Below are 25,590 nucleotides of genomic sequence, written 5' to 3'. Positions count from 1 at the left end.
CATTTTTGTGGGGGAGGGAGAGATCTTCTATCTCCCCCCCCACCCCCCCCCACCCCCGTGCCCATAACCAGTTGCTAGGTGGAGTCTTTGGTTTGCTTGCGGTATTTGGTTTCCTGTGGCTTGATTGGTTTCTTAAATCAGTTTGAGCAGGCAGAATGAAGGTCTGCCTTACCAGGGACTTTATGACTCTCTTCTCAGGCTAGTTCAGTGGAAGGATGATCTGCTTTAAGTATCACAAAAGAGGGAGATGGCTGTTTCCTCTAGCTTGGAGTTGCTGTGATGGGGCTAGATTATGGGTAGGGTTGAGGCCTGTCAACAATCAGTAGCTTTTCCTTGAGGGGTTAGCTCCTGAGACACTTACACAGCCCAGCTTGGAGCCATTCTCAGAATTTCTGTTTACTGAATTTCCAAATATTTTTCTTTTATTCTGGGGCAGCTGTGTTTGCTGCCTGTGCTGCAATTGTGTGGGGTAGCCTCTGTTTAAGAAAGTCACTCCTCCATGAATGGAGCTACCGCTGCCTGGGAAGGGCAACTTTCCCTTTGGGCAGTGCTGAACCTGCAGGTCAGGTTCCTTTGGCCTCTTGAATGGCTCCTATTGTTTTCTTCCAAGGCCTGAGTTACATGGTAGCTGCTTTGGTCTGGTCTTGTCAGTATCAAAGATGGAGTTCTTCTCTGGTGGTGGTGGAGGTGCTACCTTCCCACCTCTTCTCCATGGAAAGGAGTGAGGATGTCTTATGGGGTACTCACGCCTTTCCCTTGGTTTCTGGGTGTCCTTGGTCTGTGACTGTCTGTGGTCAGCAGGATGAAGATTTCTGCTCCTTGTCAGTTCTTGCTGGTGGTGAGTAGAATCCTCTTGCCACCTCTGGTGCCTTTGTTTTGGGTTCTCTTTGTTGATATGGCGGCTGCAGCAGCTGTGAACACCACTGAGTGCTCGAATCTGTAACCAAGCTGCTTGAATTTTTCCTCTCTGGCCAAACTCACACTTTGTGTGACTCTCTAGCCTTGGACTTTTCACTGGAACACTAAAACTGGTTTCTACACGAGAGCTTGTTTAGCCCCCAGCTTCTCCTCTGCCATCTTCCTCCAGACTGTCCTACATGATATTACTTGCACTCCTAGTCTATTTTATGATTTTATTTGCACTCCAAAGTCTATTCTTTTAAGCTGTCATGTCACATAAAATGACTTAATTGGTCTTTCTGTTTATACTATTAGATATGGGGTCATTGTTCTGTTCAGGCTTTTGAAATTTCTTGGAAAGTAATAATTAAAAACCAGTAAAAAGGCTACACTTTGTCCCCAAACACTTCTAGTAGAATTTAGGCTTAGAAAAAGAAACACCTTTATTTTTTTTTTTTTAGTGCATTGTGCTTTAGTGGATTGCACTTGCTCCAACACTCCAATATATCTTCAGTAAAAAACAATACCTGACCTTTACCAGTGCCCACATGGGTAAACATTCTCTCACTTGCCTAGAAATGTCTACACATCTCTGACATTTATTCTAAATTTTGTGGAGAAGGATGTTTAGAAGATGCTCTGACCCTGGCCAATAAATATCAGGCCAGAATTGTATCTTCTTTTTTTAGGACTTGAGATCTCAGATAATTTTAAGCTCTTTGCTCTCTGAAACTACATTTCAATTCTTTCAAGGCTGAGTAGCCCAGTAAGGAACTTGGGATGATATAGACCATGGATATGGGCTCTCCTCTCTCAGAATCATTGTCCTATCCAGCACAGGTTATGTTTTTATTTTCTTTTTGGTAACTTTATATCCAGGTATACATGAAACATGCCAAGTATCTGCTAAAATATGGTCATTTTTGCCAAGAAAGAGTTTTGATGGATAACTTTTAATGGAACTTTTCTCCAGTGAATCTTATTTTTTAAATGGAAACTTTATTCAGAATAACATAAGCAGCTGGAGATTTGACTGGGTCATTTTGATCACCGGTAGGCTTTAACTTCAATTCAACAGTGTTCTCAGCAGCAGGCTTGATTTTATTTTAAAGTTCTAGCAGTTTCAGAAGAAAATCTAATTATAACATATTTTATGGAAAACATTTAGAAATTATTTCACGCTGGCATAGTTTTAAATACAGTAATCACATTGCTTTCTTTTCCTCCCCCAATGTCCTCACCAGTGTATGTATTATTTAGGCTGTATTATTTGTGACTTTCTTGAGTAGCCTTAAAAGGGGAAAAATAGCCGGGCGCTGGTGGCTCACGCCTGTAATCCTAGCTACTCAGGAGGCTGAGATCTGAGGATCACGGTTCAAAGCCAGCCCGGGCAGGAGAGACCGTGAGACTCCTATCTCCAATAAAACCACCAGAAAACCGGAAGTGGCGCTGTAGCTCAAGTGGTAGAGCGCTCGCCTTGAGCTGAAGAGCTAAGGGACAACGCCCAGGCCCAGAGTTCAAGCCCCACGACCGACAAAAAAAAAAAAAAGGGGAAAAATAGCCTCCAAAACCAACAAAAAGTTTTGGGATATCCATCACTGTTTTTATGAATTTACTCAGGCCAGGTTTATGGTGGTACCTGTCTTTCTGATCATACCTCTTTTTAATGCTTAGAAATAGGAAGGAGGCCAGAAACTAAAAGTAGATATTGGACTTGGAGTTTGTGGAGAAAGTTATACTTAGAATTAAAGTAAAGATTTATTTCGTAAGCCCTTTTGGATATTTTGGAAGTTTTATGGTAAAGAACTTCATAATTACTTTTGATAGGTGTTTTTAAACTTGAAATAATTTAATATTAACTTTAGTATGATTCATTTAGCATGTAAGTAAGAATAGACAGTGTAGTTCTTTCTATGTTTGCTATTATAGATCACACCATCTCCTCTCCTCTGCTTGCTTTAAGTCAACTAGTATTGTATTAATACTTCAATTGTCTTAAAGTTCTTTAAAAGATCTAAGTAAAGAAAATACTGCTTTTTCTATTTACTTCCAAATTTTACCTTCATTATGGTAATATGGCACATTGAAATTGAGGTGTGTTTAGTGTCATGTTACTTACCATTCTAAAGCAAAAGCATAAAGAAGAATGAGATTAAGAAAATAAACTATTTTTCTCTTTTTTTTTGTCAATTGTGGGTCTTGAACTTTTGGCCTGGATGCTGTCCCTAAGCTCTTCAGCTCAAGGTAAGCATTCCACCACTTGAGCCACAATACCACTTCCGGTTTTCTGGTGGTTAATTGGAGATAAGAGTTTCAAGGACCACTTTTCTTGCCCGGGCCAGCTTTCAACTGTGATCCTTAAATCTTAGGCTCCTGAGTAGCTAGGATTACATTGATGCCTGGCTCTTATAAACTATCTAGAAAAGACTTTTAATGAAGTACTTCAAATTAACACCAGTTTTATTTATTTAATAAATGTGATAAAATTGTCTGACTTATTTTTTATAAATTATATAGAAAGTAGGAATTGTGAAGATATGTGAAAATTAAGAAATTTTCAGTGAGATTCTTAGTATTCCTTCTGCTTGATGGTAGACATTTCAAAAATCACTATTTAAAACTGAAGTTATATAAGGAAAGTATTTTTCCAATTTTGAAAATACATATTGTTTTTTCTTATTATGGACAGTTTGCAAAAATAGTATTTATGAAAACTTAAAATGAAAATTGACTGTCATATAAATACATCTTGGCTTTTTTATTATGCAATTGACTATAAAAAGTGAAGTCAGAATTGTACTGGCCATGATGTTTCTTCATTTGATTATCATGAGAGCTGTCCATGATAATAAATGTTTCGTTGTTGTTGTTATTGTTTTTGCTGATACTGGGGTTTGAACTCAGGGCATGTATGATGTTCCTGAGCTTCTATGATGTTCCTGAGCTTCTTTTGCTCAAGGCTAATACTCTACCAACTTGAGCCACGGTGCCATTTTCAGCTTTTTCTTTTCTTTTCTTTCTTTCTTTTTTGTACATTATATACCCTTGGTATCAAATCTGGGGAAGAATATAGGCTCATTTAATCTTTTTATTATTAATAAGTTTTTTATTGTGAAAATACCATACAGAGGGGTTATAATTACATGAGCAAGGGAATGAGTATATTTCTTATCAAGCATTGTTGCCTCCTCCTTTGTTTCCCCTTCCCATCCCTTTCCATCTCCACCCCCCCCCCACCCTGTCCTCCCTACCCTCCCTCCCCCTGCGCCAAAGTTGTAAAGTTTGTTTTTTGACATGGCATCTTGTATATCTCATTGTTACAGTGGGTCCACCTGTATCCCTATTTCAACTATTTTCCTATTTCCCTATTTCCCCAAATTATACCAACATCAAATACAGTGAAAACAGGGGTTATACTGTGGGGAGGGACACACAAAGCAACAAAGAAATCATCTTAAATATCATAATTATGTTAGAAACAATAGCAAGAAAGAAAAACCATTTGAGTCCTTATCTTAGGGTTCATTTCACCTAATATCAACTTATCTGACCGTTTCTGCTTGTCTCAGACATATACTAGTTATTGCAAATAAGGGAAACCATGGGACCTATGTTTCTTTGGGCCTGGCTTACTTCACTTAATATAATTTTTTTCCAAGTCTTTCCATTTCCTAACAAATGGGGCAATGTCATTCTTTCTGATGGAGGCATAGCATTCCATTGTGTATATATACCACATTTTCTTGATCCATTCATCTTCTGAGGGGTATCTGGGTTTGTTCCATATCTTAGCTATGGTAAATAATGCTGCAATAAACATAGTTGTGCTGGTAGCTTTAGTATGCAAGATCAATAGAAAGTCCATGGATTGGGAGAAGATCTTCACTAGCCATACAATGGACATGGGTCTCATATCCAAAATATACCTGGAACTCAAAAAATTAAATCCCCAACAGCAAATCTTCAAAGAAACAACTGCCCAATAAATAAGTGGGCTAAAGACTTACAGAGAAACTTCTCTGAAGAGGAAAGAAGGATGGCCAATAGACACATGAAGAAATGCTCAACCTCCCTAGCCATAAAAGAAATGCAAATCAAAACAACATTGAGATACCACCTCACTCCAGTTAGAACTCTAATAACAGATGCTGGAGGGGATGTGGACAGAAGGGAGCCTTACTGCTTTGTTGGTGGGAGTATAAACTTGTTCAACCACTTTGGAAAGTAGTATGGAGGTTCCTCAAAAGACTCCACATAGAGCTCCCCTATGACCCCACAATCCCACTTCCAGCTTTTTCTGAGTAGTTTCATTGGAGATAAGTCTCACAGACTTTCCTGCCTATACTGGCTTTGAACCATGATCCTCAGATCTCAGCATTCTTGAGTAGCTAGGATTATAGGTGTGAGCCACCAGTGCCTGGCCAATAAGTGTTTTTGAAAATTGTATTTATATAGTAATATTCCAATATGTGAAGTTTATGATTTAATTATCTCCTATGGCTAAACATTTACTAATTTATTTGATTATAAGTAGCATCATGAAAAATGTCCCTACAATTCTTTATGTATAGCTAGCATTTTAAAAATTAAATTGGTAGAACTTCACCAAGATACATAAAATCAGCAATATTATGTAATTATAACATTATGTCAATCTGTAGAAAGTTTGCAAACTTTGGAAAAATGTAAAGAGCACATTCAAATTGATCATTGGATCACTATACTAAGATTTGAGTATAGTTAATTAATAAAACATGACTTTTCATGTAATTAAATACAAAAAATTACCTTAAGTTAGTTACTATTATACCTTTTCAAACTATTTTATTAAAGATAAAACTATAATTTTTCATGTTAACAAATATTTTCTGAGAATATGTTTTTAATGGCCCTTAAATATTACATTATCAGAATAAATTTAATTTAATTGTGTTTTTATATTAAATATTTGGTTCTTATAGTCATAAGTATTACTGAATATATGTACATGACACATTTATGCTTATCCTGATATTATTAATATCGATTAGTGGGATTTCTGAAGAGACGAAAGAGAAAAAAGGTTATTTTTATGTTCTTTGTGCATGTTATCCACTTAGTTTTTACAATATCTTTTACAAATTTGTGTTAGGATACTTAAAACTTTTTATTAATTTATTTTACTATTCAGTGCAAATTCCTCACTATCTTTGAATTATATGATTTAAAAATACCAGTTTGATGAGTAGAATTATTTTCTTCTTTGATATTTGTATTTTTATTTCTCTGAATACTAATAAAGTTAAACACTTTTTGTATGATCAGTGATCAGTTCTACATCTTTGAAAGTATCTTTTAAGATCTTCTGTATGTGTTTTCATTTGTATACCATTTTGCTACTGATAAATGAAGTATTTGACTAGTAAGAATATATTTACTGCTTTTTATTTTTACTTTTTTTTTTTTTTAACATCTTTAAATAGTTGTACAAAGGGTTGTTTTTTTGTTTTTTTGCGGCGGGGGGTCCAATCCTGGGGGCTGAACTCTGGGCCTGTGCGCTGTCCCTCAGCTCTTCAGCTCACGGCTAGTGATCTACCACTTGAGCCACAGCGCCACTTCTGGCTTTTTTATTTTTGCTTATGTGGTGCTGAGAAATCGGACCTCGGGCCTCAGGCATGCAAGGCAAGCGCTCTACCATTGAGCTACCTTCCAAGCCCCTGTACAAAGGATTTTAATTCAACATGTTGGCTTATGAGCACAGTGTCACAATGTCACCCTAAACAGTTTTTAAGCTTTAGGATTTTAAGCAATTAAGTCTCTAAATAGCTTCCTTTTGTTATAATTTTATTTATTTTTTATTATAATTGTAACTAACATTTTTACTTGAAGACTATTCAAATAGTCTTCAAATCTTTGGAACATTCAGCTGTCTTAGCCTTCTGATATTTCTATTTATATTAGTTTTACTCTGTTTCTTAATATAAGCATTTGTGTTCTATAATTACATACTTTTATTTACATAAGACCCTGACAGTTCTTGCTAAGTTTATTTTCAGCTGTTTGTTTTTTTAAAAAATTTAAATCAATTTAAAAATTTGAATTTAAATACCCATGTTTTCTAGTGGGTTTTGCTTACATATAGAAAGACTTATATTTTTAATTTATTACCAGTTGTTTTTTTATTCTCAAATTATAATAACTTTTAGCCAATCTTATAAAATAGTAAAGTATGTAGTTGTTCCACCTGTAAATAATAAACATATTAAAGTCCATATATTATATCCATGTTAAATAATTAGGATACTTAAAACTTTTTATTAAAATCTATTTTACTATTTAGTAATTAGCCTTTATTCTATGTGTTATGCATTTTGATTCACCATTTGTCCTTTAGTAGATTGTAGTCTATCTTCAAATATGCATTTGTTATATCAAGAAGAGTGAAAGCTACATTTCCTAAGTCCTACTTTTATAAACAGTAACTTTTCTGGGTATAAAACTGTTGACTTCTAATCATATACTGAATAGTCTATTGATACTTTCTATTATTTGATTCTTATAATGCATACATTGCAAAAATATAAGATCAGTAGGATACCCTTGGTGTAAGTATGATAGACTCCCAAAGTCTACTGTACTTATCCAAATGATTTATTTTCTTTATTTCTAGTTTTCTGCAATGTGCAAAACATTGTATTGGTACATACCTCCAAGTTACTAACAAAGTTGAAATTGCAGTGGTATCCTACTAGAGCCAGATTCTGTAGGTTTCTCATCGATTAATACACTATGCAGTATGCTGTATGGATTTTCTGCCTTACCGTCAGTTACTATTATTTATTTTCATGCTAGAATACCAAAAAAGCAAAGCAGGCAATCTGAATGCTCATTCTGAAAGCTTGGAAAGGTTATTCTTTTGCCTAATAATTTTTCCAGGATATGATTAACTATTATTTTCCTCAAGCCTTTTGTATAGGCTTACTCTTTCTTGATTCTGAAAATTTTCTTATATACCTTTGATATCCTTTGTATGTACTACTGAAGCTTATTCATCTAGGATTATATATCTGGATGATTTCTAACAAGACATATTAAATAAAAACCCTACAGGGCTGGGAATGTGGTTTAGTGGTAGAGTGCTTGCCTCGCACACATGAAGCCTTGGGTTCCATTCTTCAATACCACATAAAGAGAAAAAGCCAGAAGTGGTGCTGTGGCTTAAGTTGTAGAATGCAAACCTTGAACAAGAGAAGCTCAGGGACAGTGCTGCCCTGAGTCAGGACTGGCAAAACAATATCAAAAACTAAAAAAACTACAAATAACTTCTCTGTAATGGAAACAAATTCAGTAGGTATATTTCATAATACATGCGTGCACACACAGACCAAGAATGCCTTCTTCAGACAATTGTACTTTTATATGATATATACATCATGTTGTATATATTTTAAAGCAAAATTGAAAATTTTTGAATGAGCAATAATATACTTAAATATTTTAAAATATATTTGATTTATTTTTTCCTACTAAGTTTTGTTTCCTGAGTAATGATTTGATCAAATTGTGGTCTAAGTTCTAATTTTAGTTACATAAGTTTCACGTTCACATAGTTCACAGTGAATTGGTATAGTCTTTGTGTATGAATTGAAGAAATGAAGCTATATTTAAATGCTTTGAGATTATGTTGTTTGTAATAAAATATATCTCTCCATTAAAAAACTTGAATATAACTTATTATGTAATTTCCTCCAGCCAAAATGTGAATCATGGAAGTTACCCCAAAGTATCAAGTCATTAGTCTCAACCATCTGTCCCACAACACTTAGCAGCACTCTGTCCTTAACATACCTTTGGCTATATTAATATTAACACACTGTGAAAATCCTCATTTCTACTCTCATTTTATTTTGCCTCCGTACTTGAGTTCAAAACTTGATTTATTTTTTCTATCCCATCTTCCTGCCGTGCTTTCCTTTAGAGCTGACTTGCCCATCACAGCCATTATGTCATGCTTCTGTGATCATTTAATCTCTTGACCTCATTCCATTCTAGTTTTTCTCCTCATAAGGGACCTCATAAGGGACTGTTGCTCAAATTCAAGGACTCTGAATCCTTTTTTCTACTCTTCCTCATTATCTTCTTCTAAAAATTATTTCAGTTTCTCCAATGCAGATACCTTTGGTCTGGTTTTACTTAACTATTTATTTATTTATTTATTTATTTATTTATTTATTTATTTATTTATTTATTTATTTAATTTATTGTGAAAATACCATACAGAGGGGTTATAATTCCATGAGCAAAGTAATAGTACATTTCTTTTTCTTTCTTTCTTTCTTTTTTTTTGGGGGGGGTCTGGTCATGGGGCCTGAACTCTGGGCCTGGGCACTGTCCCTCAGCTCTTCAGCTCAAGGCTAGCACTCTACCACTTGACCCACAGTGCCACTTCTGGCTTTTTTCTTTTTGCTTATGTGGTGTTGAGGAATCGAATTGAGGGCCTCATGCATGCAAGGAAAGCGCTCTACCACTGAGCCAGCCTGGTAATAGTACATTTCTTATCAAGCATTGTTGCCTCCTCCTTTATTTCCCCTTACCATTTACATGTTTTTTGTTTTGTTTTGTTTTGTTTTGTTTTGTTTTTTTGGTGGTTAAACCCAGGGCCTTGCACACTTGCTAGCCTAGTACTCTACCATATGCCATTTCTCTATGTCCTTTAATGTTTCAAGTTCAGAGTTCATGAGGTATATAGGTTTTTTTCCCCTCTGATCTTCTAGTTTAGCCTGTATGTAGTACAAGTTTTTGATCAATAAACATTTGATAAACTTAGATGAATTTGTTGAAATGTTAGGTATACGCAATATAGTTAATTGAGTTAACTTTAAAAATGGTAATGAAATTATGCTCATAGAAATGTTGATTTTAGATGTGTATCTTCATTGATGCAAAAATAATTAAACAAATTCTATGTGATAAAGTGAGATTGTTTTCCCAGGACCATTTTATATGGAAATTAGAAAATTGGCAAAAAAGCATGCCAGAAGGAAATGACTAATTTGAAGTGGTAAATGTGTATGTGGTTGGCAGAATGGGAGAGTGAATATTAATATATTTAAAGAGTCTGTACCAGATAGAAGAAAATGTGATGATTTAGTTGCAGAATGTGAGAAGTGAAGAAAGCTATAAAATGGAGAGTCAATTATGTATAATGTCTTACTTTTAAAAAGTGTTTTCAGACTTATATGAAGCAATAAAAAATATGAAGCAGCTTTTTTAAACTGCTGGAATAGTGAATAGATAAAACCTCAGTTATAAGAATAAGGTAAACGAGGAATGTAATCCCTCATAAGGTGGGGAGGAACAAAAGAAACAAATCCTATTGTTATTTTAGGTTTCTACCTCTATACAATAAGGAAGCAAAACAAAGTCAAATAGTCTGAGTTTGAAATAGTTATTGGAGTTCTTCTTCAGACAGAAGAACAGAAAAGAATAGGCTACACAGAGACAGAAGTACTGCCTTAAAGTTATCTTTGAATTTTTACCTGAATATCAGTCTGCACAACTGTGAGTATAAAATCCATAAAGACAGAAATAAAGTATTTCCATGAAAACAATACTTAAGGAATACAGCAAAAACATTCCAGAACTTACACAGGGCCAGGAATCATTCAAAGTTCCATCAGTCCAAGTGGAGAGTGGATTTATGCTTAATTCATGTGATCAATGTAGATCTCAGAAGGGAAGTTCAGACTCAGTGGTAGCCTGAATTATCCCTGGAGTAATAATTATTTTACGCTCACCTAAAAGCAAACCAACTTAAAAACAAGCCTTGAATGGGGGCTGGGAAGGTGGCTCAGTGGTAGAGCGCTTATCTTGCATGCATGAGGCCCTGGGTTTGATTCCTCAGCACCACATAAGCAGAAAAAGCTGCAAGTGGTGCTGTGGCTCAAGTGCTAGCCTTGAGCTGAAGAGTTGAGGGACAGTGCCCAGTCCCAAGTTCAGGTCCCACGACTGACCAAAACAACAACAACAACAACAACAATAAAAACAACAACAACACAAAACAAGCCTTGAGTGGATCAAAATGATATCCAAACAACTTTATTACAAACATATTCAATACTTTAAAGAACTACAACTAAATTCAAACTTCAATAATACATAAATTAAAGCAACAAAAACAACTACATATGAAAAAAGAAAATGAAACATAATTATGTGAAAATATGCATAAAATATGCCTGGAAATTATAGTTTGAATTCAAATTCATGATAAAAAAATTATTGTAAGGAAGTGGTACTGTGGCTCAAGTGGTAAAGCGCTTGTCTTGAGCCGAAGATCTGAGGGACAGCACGTAGGTCCAGAGGTCAAGCCCCACAACTGACAAAAAAAAATATCGTTAATATGCTTGTTGTTATATGTTGTATTTTAACATATTGAACAGTTTAAAAGAAGCGGGGGGGGACATAGAAGAGATACAAATAGGGATTCCAGTGGAACATGTGAAGATGAAAAATACAATATCTAAAATGAAAAATGACATGTGGTTTAACAGAACAGACTATTACTGAAAAAGGAAAAAATCAATGAAATAGAAAATATTGCAGGTGAAAATAACCAAAATAAAACACAGAAAAATAAAAGCAAATATTCCCTAGTGACCTGTGGAAAAATATGCAGGCAAACATGTGTTAATTAGTTCCAGAAGGACAAGAGATGTTGGAAGTGAGAGCACAATGAGAAAAGAAAGTAAACAACAGTGGCTAAAAAAATGTCTACTAAACTGTAAACCTTCCTACCCCAAAAGCTCCACAAATGCCAAGCTTGACAAACACAAAGAAAATTAGAGACATATCATAATCATATTGCTGAACGCCAGTAAAGTTGAACTCATTTCTCTTTCTAAAGGAATAAAGGTGTATAGAAAGAGAGAAAGAAAGTGACTTTTAGAAACTATGCAAGTTAGAATGAAGTAAGATACAAAGATATTTGAAAACTCAATTAAATAGAAATTAAATAATATGCTTTACAATAAACATTGGGTCAAAGTAGACATGACAGAATATCATACCTTGAATTATATACAAATAAGAACAGAGATTATGAAAATTTATAGGTGAAGTTAATGCAGTACTTAGAGGGAGAGTCCTGTTATATGAAAAAGGAGAAGCTAAATGGCTCAAGATTTTTATTAAGAAGTAGTATAAAAATAGAAATGGTATAAAACCCAAAGTTAAGACAGTGGAATATGACATCTAACAGGAAAAAAACCCCACTGAAATAGAAAGTTGATTTCCTGAAAAGACCAATAACATTTATAAAATGAAAGAAGACTGTAGATTACCAATATCTTTAATAAAGGGACACATAGAAATATAGAACCAAAACAATGAAAAGATAACCAAACCAGCTTAGCATCTTACTTTTTTCTCTTTAGCCCAGATAGGCCCTTGGATCCCCAATTTTTAAAATGTTATAAAAATAAAATATGGATATGTTAATTCATAATTGTTGCCACATTTTGAATAAATGAAAAATAATTCTCGTGCAAGGTCTCCTATGTGATGAGGTAATTGCAGATAAGATGTACAAGAGTGAAATTGCTCTGCATAATAATGGAGATAAATTGAAGAACTGATGAAAAAAAACTTGTGGAAAGAAACAGAATTCTATTCTGGGTAGAAGGGATGATGAAAACACCCTTCTATGAAACCATCATGATAAAGAAAAAAAATTGATGTGGGAGGAAGAGAGGTTAAGTTGTATAATTTAAACTCCACTATAGAGCTTATGGCACATCTGAAAAGCACACTGAAGATTGTCATGAGTGTGTTCTTACTGAAATTTAATATATTTTATGTATTTTTATTTTTTTAAACATTTTATTGTACAGGTGGTATACAGAGGGCTTACAGTTGCTTAAGTAAGGTAACAGAGCATTTCTTTTTGAACAGTGTTACCCCCTCCTTCATTTTCTCTCCCTCCCCCCCGCCCCACTCCTCTCAAGTTGTAGAGTTAATTTCCAACATGGTGTCTAGTATCACTATTGCATTGATTCACCCTTTGTCCCATCTTTTCTGTGACCCCCCTCTCCTTCCCCCAATCAGATAAACTTATATACAAGACAAAGAGTACAGAAATAAAAAAAAATCAGTGACAACAAGGAATAAACCAAAGGGGGGAAAAGAAAGTAAAAAAGAAATAATTGCAAATGGTACACTAAAAAACAAACTTTTGTTTCCATTTCTTGGAGTTAATTTTGATAAGCATCATTTTTATGGTCATATAAACACAGCTATTGAGCTATTGTGATCCTCTGCTAAATCTAACAGATTTCTAATAGAGTTCTACATTAGTTTGGAGATGAAGCAAAGAAAGCTGTTCAAACATAGCTGGCTTGAACATTTATTGTTCTTTGAAGAGTTCTAGCAGTTAGGAATTTGCTTCCACAGTGTAAATAAGACCTTGACACATAGGATTTTGAATTATAATCCTGCCTCTTTTTCAAGATGACCTTTCAAGTTTAATAACATCTTGAACATCAGATTCTTCATTTGGAAAATAGTGAATTATCCTTTATTATTGTTTCATATCTGGAAACATCTTATAAATTATAAAGCATCTTTACATATTAGATAATAACTATAGTTTGTATGGTACATATAAAATATATAAAAAATCACTCATATAATTTCATAAGGAAATCCCATTTCTCAATGTTAGATAAAATTATTCTAAAAGGCATTTTCCTTTGAACTCAAATTTGTTTCCATGTGGTATTATACATTATGACTTTTTTGTAAAAGAGCAGAATGGTCTAGCTTTTCTTCTATATAATTATATAATAATTATATATGTATATAATCAAGACATCTAATAGCCTCAAACTCTATAGATTATAAAAGTCTATCCTTAATTGAAGAGTTTTCACTTTTCTAGAACTTTAGGAACACAGTTGGATCTCTAGTAAAATGTTTAAAAGGCATTTGAAATAAAGGAGACCCTCTGAGTTTAAGTGTATTCCTGTGGCTACAGTCCCATATATAACTGAACATTATATTTAGTTGGATAAATTGTTCTAAGATACCCCACTGAAGTTAAGTTGTAAAATTATGGTTTATATTATATAGTAAATTTCTATACTGACTTTAGGGGGCAGTGCTATACCACCGATAAATTCCTTTATTTGTGCTAAAGCTACTGGTAATGGTTAATAAAAATAGACCTAAAATAGCAATGACAGTATTTGTGATACAATATGTGTACCCCTTAATATTAGTTAAAATTTCTAGGCAGTCAAATGAAAATGACAGTATACTCAATTGCTAATTCATCTAGTAAATATTAAGTTCTATTTATGTACAATCAATTGTATGATTGTGAAAAGGCAAACCTTTCACGTAGCTTACAATTCAATAGGGGAAATAAATCACACCTGTATGTGTATGTTGGTATGCATGTACACTGTATGTACATAGAACTCTTTCAGATAAACATAATAATAAAAATAGCAATATTATTGAGCTTACTTTTTGTGGATAAGGAAACTGAAGATTAGTAAAATCATGTGATTTTTCTTCAAGTCATGAAGGCTGGAACTTGCAAAGCTAGGACTTGAATGTAAACTTATTTGAAGTCAATGCCTTTTGCCACTTTGTCATCTATCATTTTAAATATATATGTGAAATATATAAGTATAATTTTGACATCTGGATGTTCAGGAGAGAGTAACTATTTCAGTGAGAAATATGGAAAATTTTAGATAAGGGATAAAATCTGAACTAAAATTTCAATCTCTAGGATTATAAGAAAATAATAGCTAAAAATAGCATCTTTTGAAATCTTATGAACTGTCAGGTATTTTATATCCATTACCTCATTTGATTATTATTTTTTATATTTTTATTGTAAAAATACTGTACAGAGGGGTTACAGTTACACGAACAAGATAATGAGTACATTTCCTATCAAGCATTGTTACCTCCTCCTTTGTTTTCCCCTACCATCCCTTCCCTCCCCACCTCCCAATTCCTCCCCACCCCATTTAATTAGAAAAAACAAAAACAAAAAACCCTGCTATTTTTCCATGGCACAAGGCAAGTGAGGCTGACTTGTTCATATCTACTGAAAATTGAATCACTAACAAGTATGACAGTTGGAACTTGAATCCAAGACTGTAATTTTAGAGACTAAGCTCTTAACCACAACAGTTTGCTATATAAAGAAGTAAAGTAGAAGGTACAAAATAAACAAATAAAAAAACACTGAAACATGATTAGGCAAGTGTAAATAGTTCCACTTCATTGCAATCTGGGTGAATATTATGGATAAGAAAAAAAAGAGAAAAAGTTTGATCATAGAGAATTTGGTTATTATTTTCTATGTAGCAGAAAATAGAGAATCATAAGCAGGAAGGAGACATAAATATCTTATTCTTTATAAAGAAGATGGAGATGAAGTTTCACTCTATAATTGAATTAAATAATTTTAGATCCATTAACAAAACCCAAGCAGAACTGTTGAAATGTTGATGTATAAAACAGTGGTAGGTCTTAGCCAAGAATGTAATGGTTTATTGTGCCATGACATGAATTGGTAAAGAAACTTCTGATAGTTTAATACTTTTTCTTTTTGCAGATAATATTGATCAGACATATAAATGTCCTTGTTAGATTAAGGTTTTAGAATTTCCATTTTTTTCCACCCAGTGAATCTCCAGAATTAAAAGTTCATGTGCTCATCATTTTTTTATTGTTAATTTGAGAAGTGTTTATTTTGGAAGCTATGGGCTTCTACATACAAATTGCAGAAAATGTCACTGTATGTCACAGATGGAAGAATGCTTTCAGGAGTATTATAAGTAAAGACATTAAGAAATATGTCTCTTTGGTTTAAGCTACAATGACATAATCCTGGGTTTTGTGTGTTTAAAAAAATATATCCTTTTTTATAGTACATTATTCTGTGTTTATGTAACAGTGGGGAATTGGGAAAGGCCTATGGTTTGGCAATTACCATCTCTGTGACTTTTGGTTTTGCCTTTCTATGCCTTATTTCCTCATTTATAAAACTAGAGGAAAATGCTGTTTGCTCCAAAGAGCTGTTGTATACATTAAAATAATACATGAAAAATAGTTCTTTTGCACACAGTCACATAATTAAGTTTTCCACATAAATACAGATATTATTGTATTTCCAGACAGTAATTGAGGAAGGTATTAATTTATTATTGCTTAGTTATCAGAAATTGGGGGAAAGTGAAGATATGGATATAGAAAAATTCCTTGAAGTAAGAAAAAGAAACTTTTATATTCCAATTTAGAAAGAAACCACTTTTTAAAAAGTGTGTGGAATATTAATAATCAAATATATAGAATATTTTTGATAAACTCAGTACTTAAGACCTATCTATCAGTGTTGTGCTGAGCAGTGTGAAGATTTTTATACAAGTTTATTATTTTCATTTATATAGACATATTAAAATTTTCAGTCTGCTGGATAGTCTACAGACTTTAATATAAATTTTTTCTTTAGTTCCTGCAAAATTTCACTGTTTCTTTGACCTTCCAGTTTCAATTTTTTTCCCTAAATGTTCAGATGTTTAGGATTCCTGTTGACCAAGTTTTGCACCCCTTTATTGATCTCTTAGTCTCCTTAACATACAACTTTTTCTTTTATTATTTTGGGAAATATCCTCAAATTTATTTTCCAAATATTCAATTACATTGTATATATGTATATATGTATGTATGAAATATGTGTATACACATGTTTGTGTATATTATGCATGCATGCATGCATTTTGTGGCAATCTATGTTTTGAAAATACTTTGTCTGTTAGAGCCTAACTTCAAATGTGTAATGATTATTGTTTATAGTTAATGAAAACACTAGGTACTGCTTATTTTTATGGAATTTGTTGAGCGTGGGCTTCACAGTAGGAATTAAGATGTAGAACCCACCATTTTCTTAGTTTTTTATAAATCTTTTGTCTTAGGAGATTGTCTTAGTTCATTGTTACAAATTTGTACCACACATGGGGAAAGCTTTAAAAATGCAGGGTTATTTTTGGCCCACAATACTTGTGATTTAAGGCTGAAGGGTCATATCTGGTGGTAGCATCCTGACACACCTGTGTATCCTGGTTTCTTTCTTTTGTAAACTCAGCAAGATTCTTTCTGGGATCTCAATGACTCATCTCCCAAAGATTCCATTTCCAATCACCATAGCTGGATTAGGTGTCTACCCTCTTAATAATTCACAATGGGCATTAAACTACAAATGAGTTTTAAAGGTGACAAACTATATTTAAACTCTATAGATAAGTGCATTTTAGTGTATTCTGTACCTGGGAAATACCAAATAAAACATTTATGTTTTCTACAGCAAACATGAGAAGACACTGAGTGGGTTGAGAATTTTCATATATATATCTATATATATATGGTATTAATTCTCCTTTTTAGAGTCTTTCTGTATATGGATTCTTAGAATCCATAATCTCTTTGTTTCAACAACTGAAAAAATACATTTGCAATTTTTGTGGGGTGTTTTTGCCAGTGTTTTTTTTTGCCCAGCTTCCTGGCTGGGTAATGAGCCTAGAGGCCTAACATATTTTGATATTGTTTATCCTGTTTTAGTCTCATAACTTCACTTGTAGTCAATCCCTCCAATTATCCCCCCACCACAAACATCTTACAATGTTTTCAAATTTATTATTAAAACAGTTAATACCTACCTCTTCCTCCAAAATTACCCATCATTGCCCAAACATTTTCTTGAGATTCTTCATCAGCAAACACTTCTACTATTGTCCTTGTTCTTGTGGTTTAAATATTTTAATAAATTCTCTACTGTCACTTTGGTGAGAATTTGGATGTGACAAAACTAGTGTTGTATGGTATCAACATAGAAGTCTTGTTAAAATTTTTAAAATGCTATGTTGTATGTATACAAATTTATAAAGTTTGCTTTTGATGGCATGGTGAAACTTCCATTTTAGCCTCCAATTATTTCATTAAAGTGTTTTCATGTTGGTCCTCTTAATTTCATTTTCTTATAATTTTATCCCAAAGTTAAATTCTTAATAAACTATAAGATTTTTCTCATTTACTCCTCTTTGCAGATATTCTTGAGTCATTTTTTATGTCCTGTCTTATATTATGAACTATATATTACATATATTTTTTCTCACTCAGTTTTTCACTTTCAACATAAATTGAATTTTACATATTTTTTGGCTCAGTCACATGGCAGACCTAGCTAACTGGCTTGAAGAGAGCTGACTTTTGCTTGCTAAGATAACACCACAAGTAATTTATATAAGTTGATTGATGTTAACATATATAAACAACACTGATATAATATATTGGTATAATATAAATTTAATTTCAGAGAACTTCATCTACAATAAATTTGTCACCAGGAGAAGTGGAAGAAGATGATGATGATGAAAATACTTGTGGGCCCACAGGACTTTGGGAAGCATTAACCCCTTGTAATGGATGTAGGAACCTTGGCTTTCCCATGCTTGCACAGGTAAAGGCTTGTTTTTATTAAGGTACAATAAAACATTAAAAAACAGTTGCCTACTTGATAGTAAACTTTTCCCCTCAAAAACTTACTTTTTTCACTTTAGAATTTTTATTCAGTTAACTTTCTATGCATGTGTGTACAATATGAAAAACCATAATTTACATAAATTTTATTTTTTAAAGGCTGGTTTGCAAACTGCTCATTCATGGCATTTCCTGTCTGTAGTCCTAGCTACTCAGGAGGCTGAGATCTGAGGATTGTGGTTCGAAGCCAGCCTAGGCAGCAAAGTTCTTGAAACTTTTATCTCCAATTAACCATTAAAAAGTCAGAAGTCAAAAAAAAAAAAAAGTCAGAAGCGGAGCTGTGGCTCAAGTGGTAGAGTACTAGTGTTTAGAAAAACCTCAGGGACAGTGCCCAGGCCCTGAGTACAAGCCCCAGAACTGGCACTCCCTCCCACTCCCATCTTTTTTGTTTGCAATACAGTTCTTGTGTATGAGGTTTTTAATACTGACTATTCAGAAATAAATTATTTTAAAGAATGCTATTAAAAATTAAAGTGATTGATAGATGTAGTTACAGTTTAGAATGTTTAAAAACATACCCAGTAAAATACACACACATACACACACACATTTGTTCACAAAATAATGGGAACATTTTAGAATAAGGCACATATGCACTACTGAGGATTTAGAGGTTCATTCCAAAAGTGAGAAGATAACAAAATACTAAAACAATTCAAACTACCATTTGAAATCATTTCGTTATTCATTAAGTCAACTTTAATTCCGTCACATCAATTTTAAATTTCTGTTGTGTTTTGGATCATAATCGCTTAGGGCAGTTTTAGAAATGAGCAAAATATTTCAGTTAGAAAGCTTGAATCTATGTACAAATGAAAAAAAACAATATAAAAGAATATAATATGGAATGATGGTAAGAAATTGGAGTAAAATAGATAATCACAGTAATTGTCTAGAAATGTGAAGTATAATATTTTTCTGCTTTGCAAATATAAATATGCTGTGTGACACCATTATTTTTTACATGTGTGCATCACAGTTGGGTCATCACTATGAAAATTACATTTTTTTGGTGGAAAGCTAAACAGGATATTTAAATCAGCGTATAGTATTTAAAATATCTTCATAGGAATTTTAAAATAGCTTGCATATTTTTATAGAGTTAATAGGTACTGAATTGTGTGTTCCATAAAGGTAGAAATTCACTTCTGTTTAAAAATTGTTATGTTAAAAATCTGTGCTATAATATCAACCATAGTTCCTGGCAGAAAATAGGAATAATTGAATGACTCAATGAACAAATATGTATGTTCTAGGGTTCTAGATCTTCACTTAATGTTTTTACACATAGTATAGATTTTTACCTCATGAGTGAAGGAGAAAAGAAAATGAACAAGAGTAAATTGTATTTTATTAATATACTCTCATTTGCTTAGCAATTTTATAATACTGGATTGTGTTTATTTTTTCTCTTGTAAAATTAATGTCTTTGTAAAGATATTTTAATTATTGCTGTGTCTTAAAGGTAGAAATCTTACAACAAAATTAAAATATTAGGGCTCTTACTGTCATACACAGATTACTTGATAACTGAAGTTATTAATAATATCCTTATATCTAATTCTACAACACCTTACTAAGAATTAGTTTTAATATTTAAAAATTTTTATTTTGTTAGGTTTGGTAGTATATTCCTTGGTTCATAATTTTTGTTAGATTTTTATTTTATGATTAATATTACTTTATTACTTTATTTTCTTATAGCCTAACAAATTTAATAACTTTAGATTCTTTCCAGGACCAGTTTTTTCTAGCCATTTCATCCTGAGTATTTTGGACATAATTTTGAAGTATAAGTTACTTATTTCCCTAATATATAAACTACAAAGCATAGTGATGTTGATATTAATACTTTGTGTTGATTCAAAATCATTAAGTGATAACACATTAAAATCATTAACTAACTTCAGTGTTTTTTAATATTTAAATTACAATGTGAAGTCTAAAAAATATACCTATTAGAATTTTATTATTTCATTAAAATACAAATTTACTTTATCTTTTTACTTTAAAATACAAATTTATTTTATGGATTTAATCTTAAAAAGATGAAGTGGGATTCTTTCACTAGTGTTCTTTATAAGTTCTTTTTTTGGGGGGGGCGGGGGGTCCGGTCGTGGGGCCTGAACTCTGGGCCTGGGCGCTGTCCCTCAGCTCTTCAGCTCAAGGCTAGCGCTCTACCACTTGAGCCACAGCGCCACTTCCGGCTTTTTTCTTTTTGCTTATGTGGTGCTGAGGAATCGAACCCAGGGCCTCAGGCATGCAAGGCAAGTGCTCTACCACTGAGCCAACTTCCCAGCCCCTCTTTATAAGTTCTTATGGTGTATGTGTACAAATATTACTATCTATGGGCTCTCTAGCCCATAAACATTATTTTGCAATTAACATTATTTTGCGATTAAAATATATGTAAGTATAAGTATACCCTAACTCAGGTTTTCTGGGTGTTAGGTTCAGCTATTCACAAATAATTTTAAAATGTGTTCCTATAATTTATTTTTAATTTATTTAATTTCAAATTCTTTTTGATTAAAAGAAGTGAGAGGATATGTGTTGCTTCCAAATTTGATGAGACCCCTTTGACTTAATAGTAAGATCTTGTGATATGGAAGATCAGGATTTGTAGTCAGAAGCAGAATGAGAAAGTATATACTACAAGAATGTGAAGTTTGTAAAAAGGTTGGGTCAGATGAATAGTATTTATACTGAAGTATTAGTGAAGAAATGCAAACTATAGCATACTTTTAATAAGCATCCATTCAGTGATTATTCAAGGACCACAATGTGGCAAGAATGCCACATTGAATATCAAGTGTGTCTATACCTATAAACTGTAAAGAGCCGACACCCTGTCTGTAAAGAGCTGGCAACATGGTTGTTTTAAAGTCTTTGAGGAGCTGGCAGTGGTGGCTCATGCCTATAATCCTATAGCTACTCAGGGTGCTGAGACCTGGGCAGCAAAGTCCCTGTGAGACTCTTATCTCCAATTAACTACTCAAAAACTGGAAGTGGTGCTGTGGCTCAAGTGATAGAGCACTAGCTTAGAACACAAAGAGGCTCAGTCCTTGAGTTCAAGCCCTACAAACAACAAAGAAAAAAGTCTTTTAGGGATTCACCAGCATCAAATGAAATTCATTGAAATAAGACTATATACGACATGAAAATTTTTATTGTTAAAAATAGGTGTTTTTATTTTTTTTTCAATTTCAAGTAATTGCTCTAAATTTTTCAAGAATACAATCTTGATGTTTGGAAAACTAAAACACACAGCCTACCGATGCTTTTCAAGGTTGGTAGCTATTTTTATCACAAAATTAGTTTGTGTTTTATTGAAAGCTATTAAATAGAGCATTTTAGGAAAACTCTTACATCAATAACCGTAGGCACTGTGCATAGAAGGTTTAAAGAAAAACCATTTCCTTACAATTTCCTATAGAAGCTTTTGGAATCGGTGTAATTAATTTTGTGCCATGTAAATTTTGCCCAGATTTATAGCATTGGCATACATTATGTTGTACATTAATAATCCTTAATTTAATTTAATCCAGCAAATGTTCCAAATATCTTTTATAGTCAAGGCATAGTAAATTAATCTTTAGATACATGAGTATTATGGAAAAAGTATATACCCAATTGGGAGCCAGGTTACCTGTATGTAGTCCTGGATATATCACTTTTAAACACAAATTAGAACTATTTTCTAGTTTTTGTCTAAGTTTGGATTAATCCTATATTCAAGTTTTAGTTTTTTTTCTTATCTCCAAGAATCCTAAAATTAGAATGAATAGGCTAAAACATGGGTATTTTGGAAGTTCTTATGAATATCTTATATAACATTTTATCCTCTCATTGTAACTAGACTGAAGTTTTGACAAGCAATTCCTTTCAAATTTGTGAAAATTTAATTTTTAGCACTAAGATTTGGTGTCAATAGAGATTTTTTAAAGTTTCAAATCAATTAAAGTAAGATTTAAGTTAACAACTTAGAAGGGAACGCTCTTTTAGAAAATAGAGTAAAACTCAAATTTGTTTCACCACACTCCTGACCATAATAATAGTTACTGTTTTCAGAGTGCCTATGATGTACCAGATATTTCACACGTATAATTTCTGATTTTCAAGGATAGGCAATAAAGGAGACTCAAAGTCAGTTCCTGAAGTGGCAGTGCTATGATTTAAATCTAGATTATTTTAATAGGCTACTGGGCCGCTTTTCTGGTTTTGCTTACATTTTCTTGCTTCCAGTTGGTTGCTATTGTTCCTTGATTTGAAAAACCTTGATTTTCAAAGTTTTAGAATTCTTTTTGATTGTGATGCAGGATCCTGTCTTTGAGGGTAACCTCCAGCATTTTACTTTGGCTTCTATTAAAAACAAATATGAAGCTAAAGGAAAGTTAAAGATAGTCCAGAGTCTGATCATGAATTTTTAAAATTTTTATTGCTATTATTTCCTGTGTTATAGAGCAAATCTTGTAATTTAAATTGATGGATTGTGTCATAGTGAAAGATATTGCTTTCCTTCACAGCCTTAGATGATGTTGGTCTCTACACACATGTAGTAGAACTTGGAAGCTCTTTGCTGAAGAGTTAATCCTGCTGGGTGGTGACACTCTGACTTCCATTCACGAATGTAGCTTTCATTCTGCAGAGCTGAGATGAAAGGTTCCTATAAGGAACCTTTCTTTACCTAATTTGGCAACAGGCTTGCCAGTAGTCTTTGATCCTGCAATCACCATACTTATGCTGCCTTCTGATGAGAGGCCCACAGCTTTTGCTGATAGGCTTGAAGTTACCCTTCAAGAACAGAATGTGTTTGCAGTTCATATATTAACTATGTTAAATTCCCTAAGCATCCAATATGACTTTGCTGGCTGGAGTTTCTCTTGGATCTATGAACATTGCTCTAGCCAGTGTTCTTTCTCTTGTGAGTCTGCTAGCTTGGTTGCAACCAAACTCACGGCACCTTCAGTGGTACTTATTGACACCACTACTCCTGCTGCTACTCACATCCCATTATTAGGTTTTATGATGTGTGTAAACTTTTGAATTCTGTATATGTGGGAGGCAGTTTGGACTCATTCTTCCCTAGAATATCCAAAATAGGTGAGCCTAAACAGGTCAGGGTTCATCTGAAGGCTACTGATGCTGATTTGATCTTTATATCTTCCAAAATACTTCATAGCATGTGCCTGTGGGGAGAACAAATGAGTGAAGTAAAGCAAGGGCACCAGCAAGGTCTCCCTTCTCTTCCTGGAGCTTAACAGGAAAAAATTGTTTCACATGTGACATATATTGACTGACAGTCACAGGAAAACATATGTTACACCATATATCGGCTTACCTAGATTGGAGTAGTATGTGTTCAAGAGCAGATTGGATGGTCCGCATGCGGTGGATGGTATTGCACCAGTGGATATGAAATTAAAAGTTGCTGATAACTAAGGAATCTTTGAATTCAGATTTGGAGAAGCACTAGGAACCTCCCCAACGTGCTATAGCTTCCAAATAAAGGTTCATTTGGCATCCAGCCCTTCAAAATGTGATGGATTTTCTAGGTGAGCCTCAGCACTAAAAGTTGTGCAGGACCTTTAGCTGCCCTCCCCCAAAGTGCCCAGACCCCATCTTCTAGTCTCTGCAAAGACTTACTGCTGAGCTGTCGTCTTCTTTTTCAAACACAGCTATGTCTAGTGTATCCCCGGCCAGGATGGCCTGGCTACTACGGCTGTAAGCCTCCACTGGTGGTCTCAGGGTGTAAACAAGGTTTTCCCAGTGAACAAATAGATCTTCTCTTGTATTTGAAGGGGGGCAGAGTTGAAGATAAAAAGAACGGCCAGTGGCAAGCTTCAGGCGGAGCTGTTGTTTGTAATTGTTATGGATGGTTATCTTTACAAACTTCAAGGGAAGCAGCCTTGTTAGTTCCAAGGTCTGGGTGTGCTTCTTATTTCTTTCCTGGGTGACCAACGTATATCTGGCATAATCTTCACAAATAGCTGCTGGTCGGGCCAGTAGCATGACATCAGGTAATGTGAGGCTGGGGCTGGTGCGTACAATGCCCACAGTCACCATTCGAGCATGGTTGTGCACATCTATCACTTCTCCTCTTTTGCTGATCTGGATGAAGTCACTCTCGAACATTGGTGCGTACCTGAATATTGTATACTCCCCTTTGTAAAGTTGTTGCTGAAGTTTCCCCATGGAGGAATTAAACATGCCCATTGCAGGGCTGCTCTGGGCTGTGTAATAAGGTAACCTACACTGGCTATTCATGGCTATTTTTGATCAAGACAGCTCCTAGGGGCTGTTTCACACCATCCTTCACATACTTACAGGGCATCCTGTTTCTCTGGCTTCTCTGGCAGGTGAGCAGTTGTCTTCTGCAAGCTTTTTTGTCTCTGGGTGACTGAGGACCCTGTGAAGTGTTGTTCAGTGACTGTTCAGTGCCTTAGGCAATTGGCCACTTGAATGCAAACAATGCCACACCTATAGCATGGAGATAAGGTGGCGCACAGATGTCAGGTCATTGTAGATGTCGGGGTCTTCATCCATGTCTCAAGGTGCCCAGACGTGGGCTCTCACTTGGGAGGGACCAACATTTGAGCCTGACATACTGGTTCACAATAGTCTCTTTTTGATTCCATAACTTCAACTGCAAATCATAGGCTTACTGGGCTTCTCCTTCCCAAATGGAAGCATCCACACCCTCCTAAGCTACCCTGCAGGATCTGCTTTTATCCTCTTGCCCATTGTGACCTGTCACCATCACACAACCTTTGTCTCTGTCACTCAGCAGCCCCTCCCTCAGGGCAGGACATTGCTCTTTTCACCCCACCCTACCACTTACCTGCCATACCCTGCCACCTCTTCACAGCTCAGCAAGTTATCTCTTCCCCCAAAAGGAGCCATCTACAGATCTTAATACAGACTGGCAAATTACTTTTTAAAAGTTGGGCTATTCAATATAAGACTATAAAATATACAGGCTTAACATTCTCTTTTATCTCACTGTTTTAACTCTAGACATTTAGAGACCAATGGACATGTTGGTAAACAGGTTAGTATAGGATGTTTATCAATGTTTATTGTATGAACATAAAA

General features: G+C 34.2%; 2 protein-coding genes across 13 annotated transcripts in view; one reads left to right on the top strand and one right to left on the bottom strand.

Moving 5' to 3' along the window:
- Anks1b (ankyrin repeat and sterile alpha motif domain containing 1B) overlaps positions 1–25,590 on the top strand; it is a 972,026-nt gene that overhangs the window by 202,890 nt on the left and 743,546 nt on the right. For all 11 annotated transcript variants that reach the window (XM_069990836.1, XM_069990828.1, XM_069990821.1 and 8 more), the window contains exon 9: positions 18,272–18,415. In XM_069990836.1, the coding sequence (XP_069846937.1) occupies positions 18,272–18,415 (144 nt within the window). The remainder of the gene's footprint in view (positions 1–18,271; positions 18,416–25,590) is intronic.
- Positions 22,736–25,179, bottom strand: Garin6 (golgi associated RAB2 interactor family member 6). 2 transcript variants are annotated; one of them, XM_069990888.1, is made up of 2 exons: positions 24,142–25,179; positions 22,736–23,684 (listed from the first exon to the last, which is right to left on the bottom strand). In XM_069990888.1, the coding sequence occupies exons 1-2, from the start codon at positions 24,760–24,762 to the stop codon at positions 23,571–23,573; spliced, it is 735 nt and encodes a 244-aa protein (XP_069846989.1). In that variant the 5' UTR covers positions 24,763–25,179; the 3' UTR covers positions 22,736–23,570. The 2 variants fall into 2 exon arrangements, 1 of the variants encoding a protein (XP_069846989.1); XR_011365645.1 differs by having other exon boundaries at positions 23,599–23,684; positions 23,837–25,179.

The sequence above is a fragment of the Dipodomys merriami genome, unplaced genomic scaffold, assembly GCF_024711535.1.
Source record: "Dipodomys merriami isolate MVZ:Mamm:240054 unplaced genomic scaffold, mDipMer1.0.p SCAF_10, whole genome shotgun sequence".
NCBI lineage: Eukaryota > Metazoa > Chordata > Mammalia > Rodentia > Heteromyidae > Dipodomys > Dipodomys merriami.
Note: the sequence above shows the minus strand (reverse complement) of the source record. Positions and strands in the feature narration are given on the sequence as shown.

Bases quoted from the DNA above. Each gene is read 5' to 3' on its own strand.
- Garin6 (XM_069990888.1), bottom strand. From the start codon at position 24,762: ATGAATAGCCAGTGTAGGTTACCTTATTACACAGCCCAGAGCAGCCCT. The intron at 23,685-24,141 runs GTAAGTCTTTGC...TTCTCCCCACAG, and splicing joins AAGAAGACGACAGCTCAGCA to GCACATGCTATGAAGTATTT.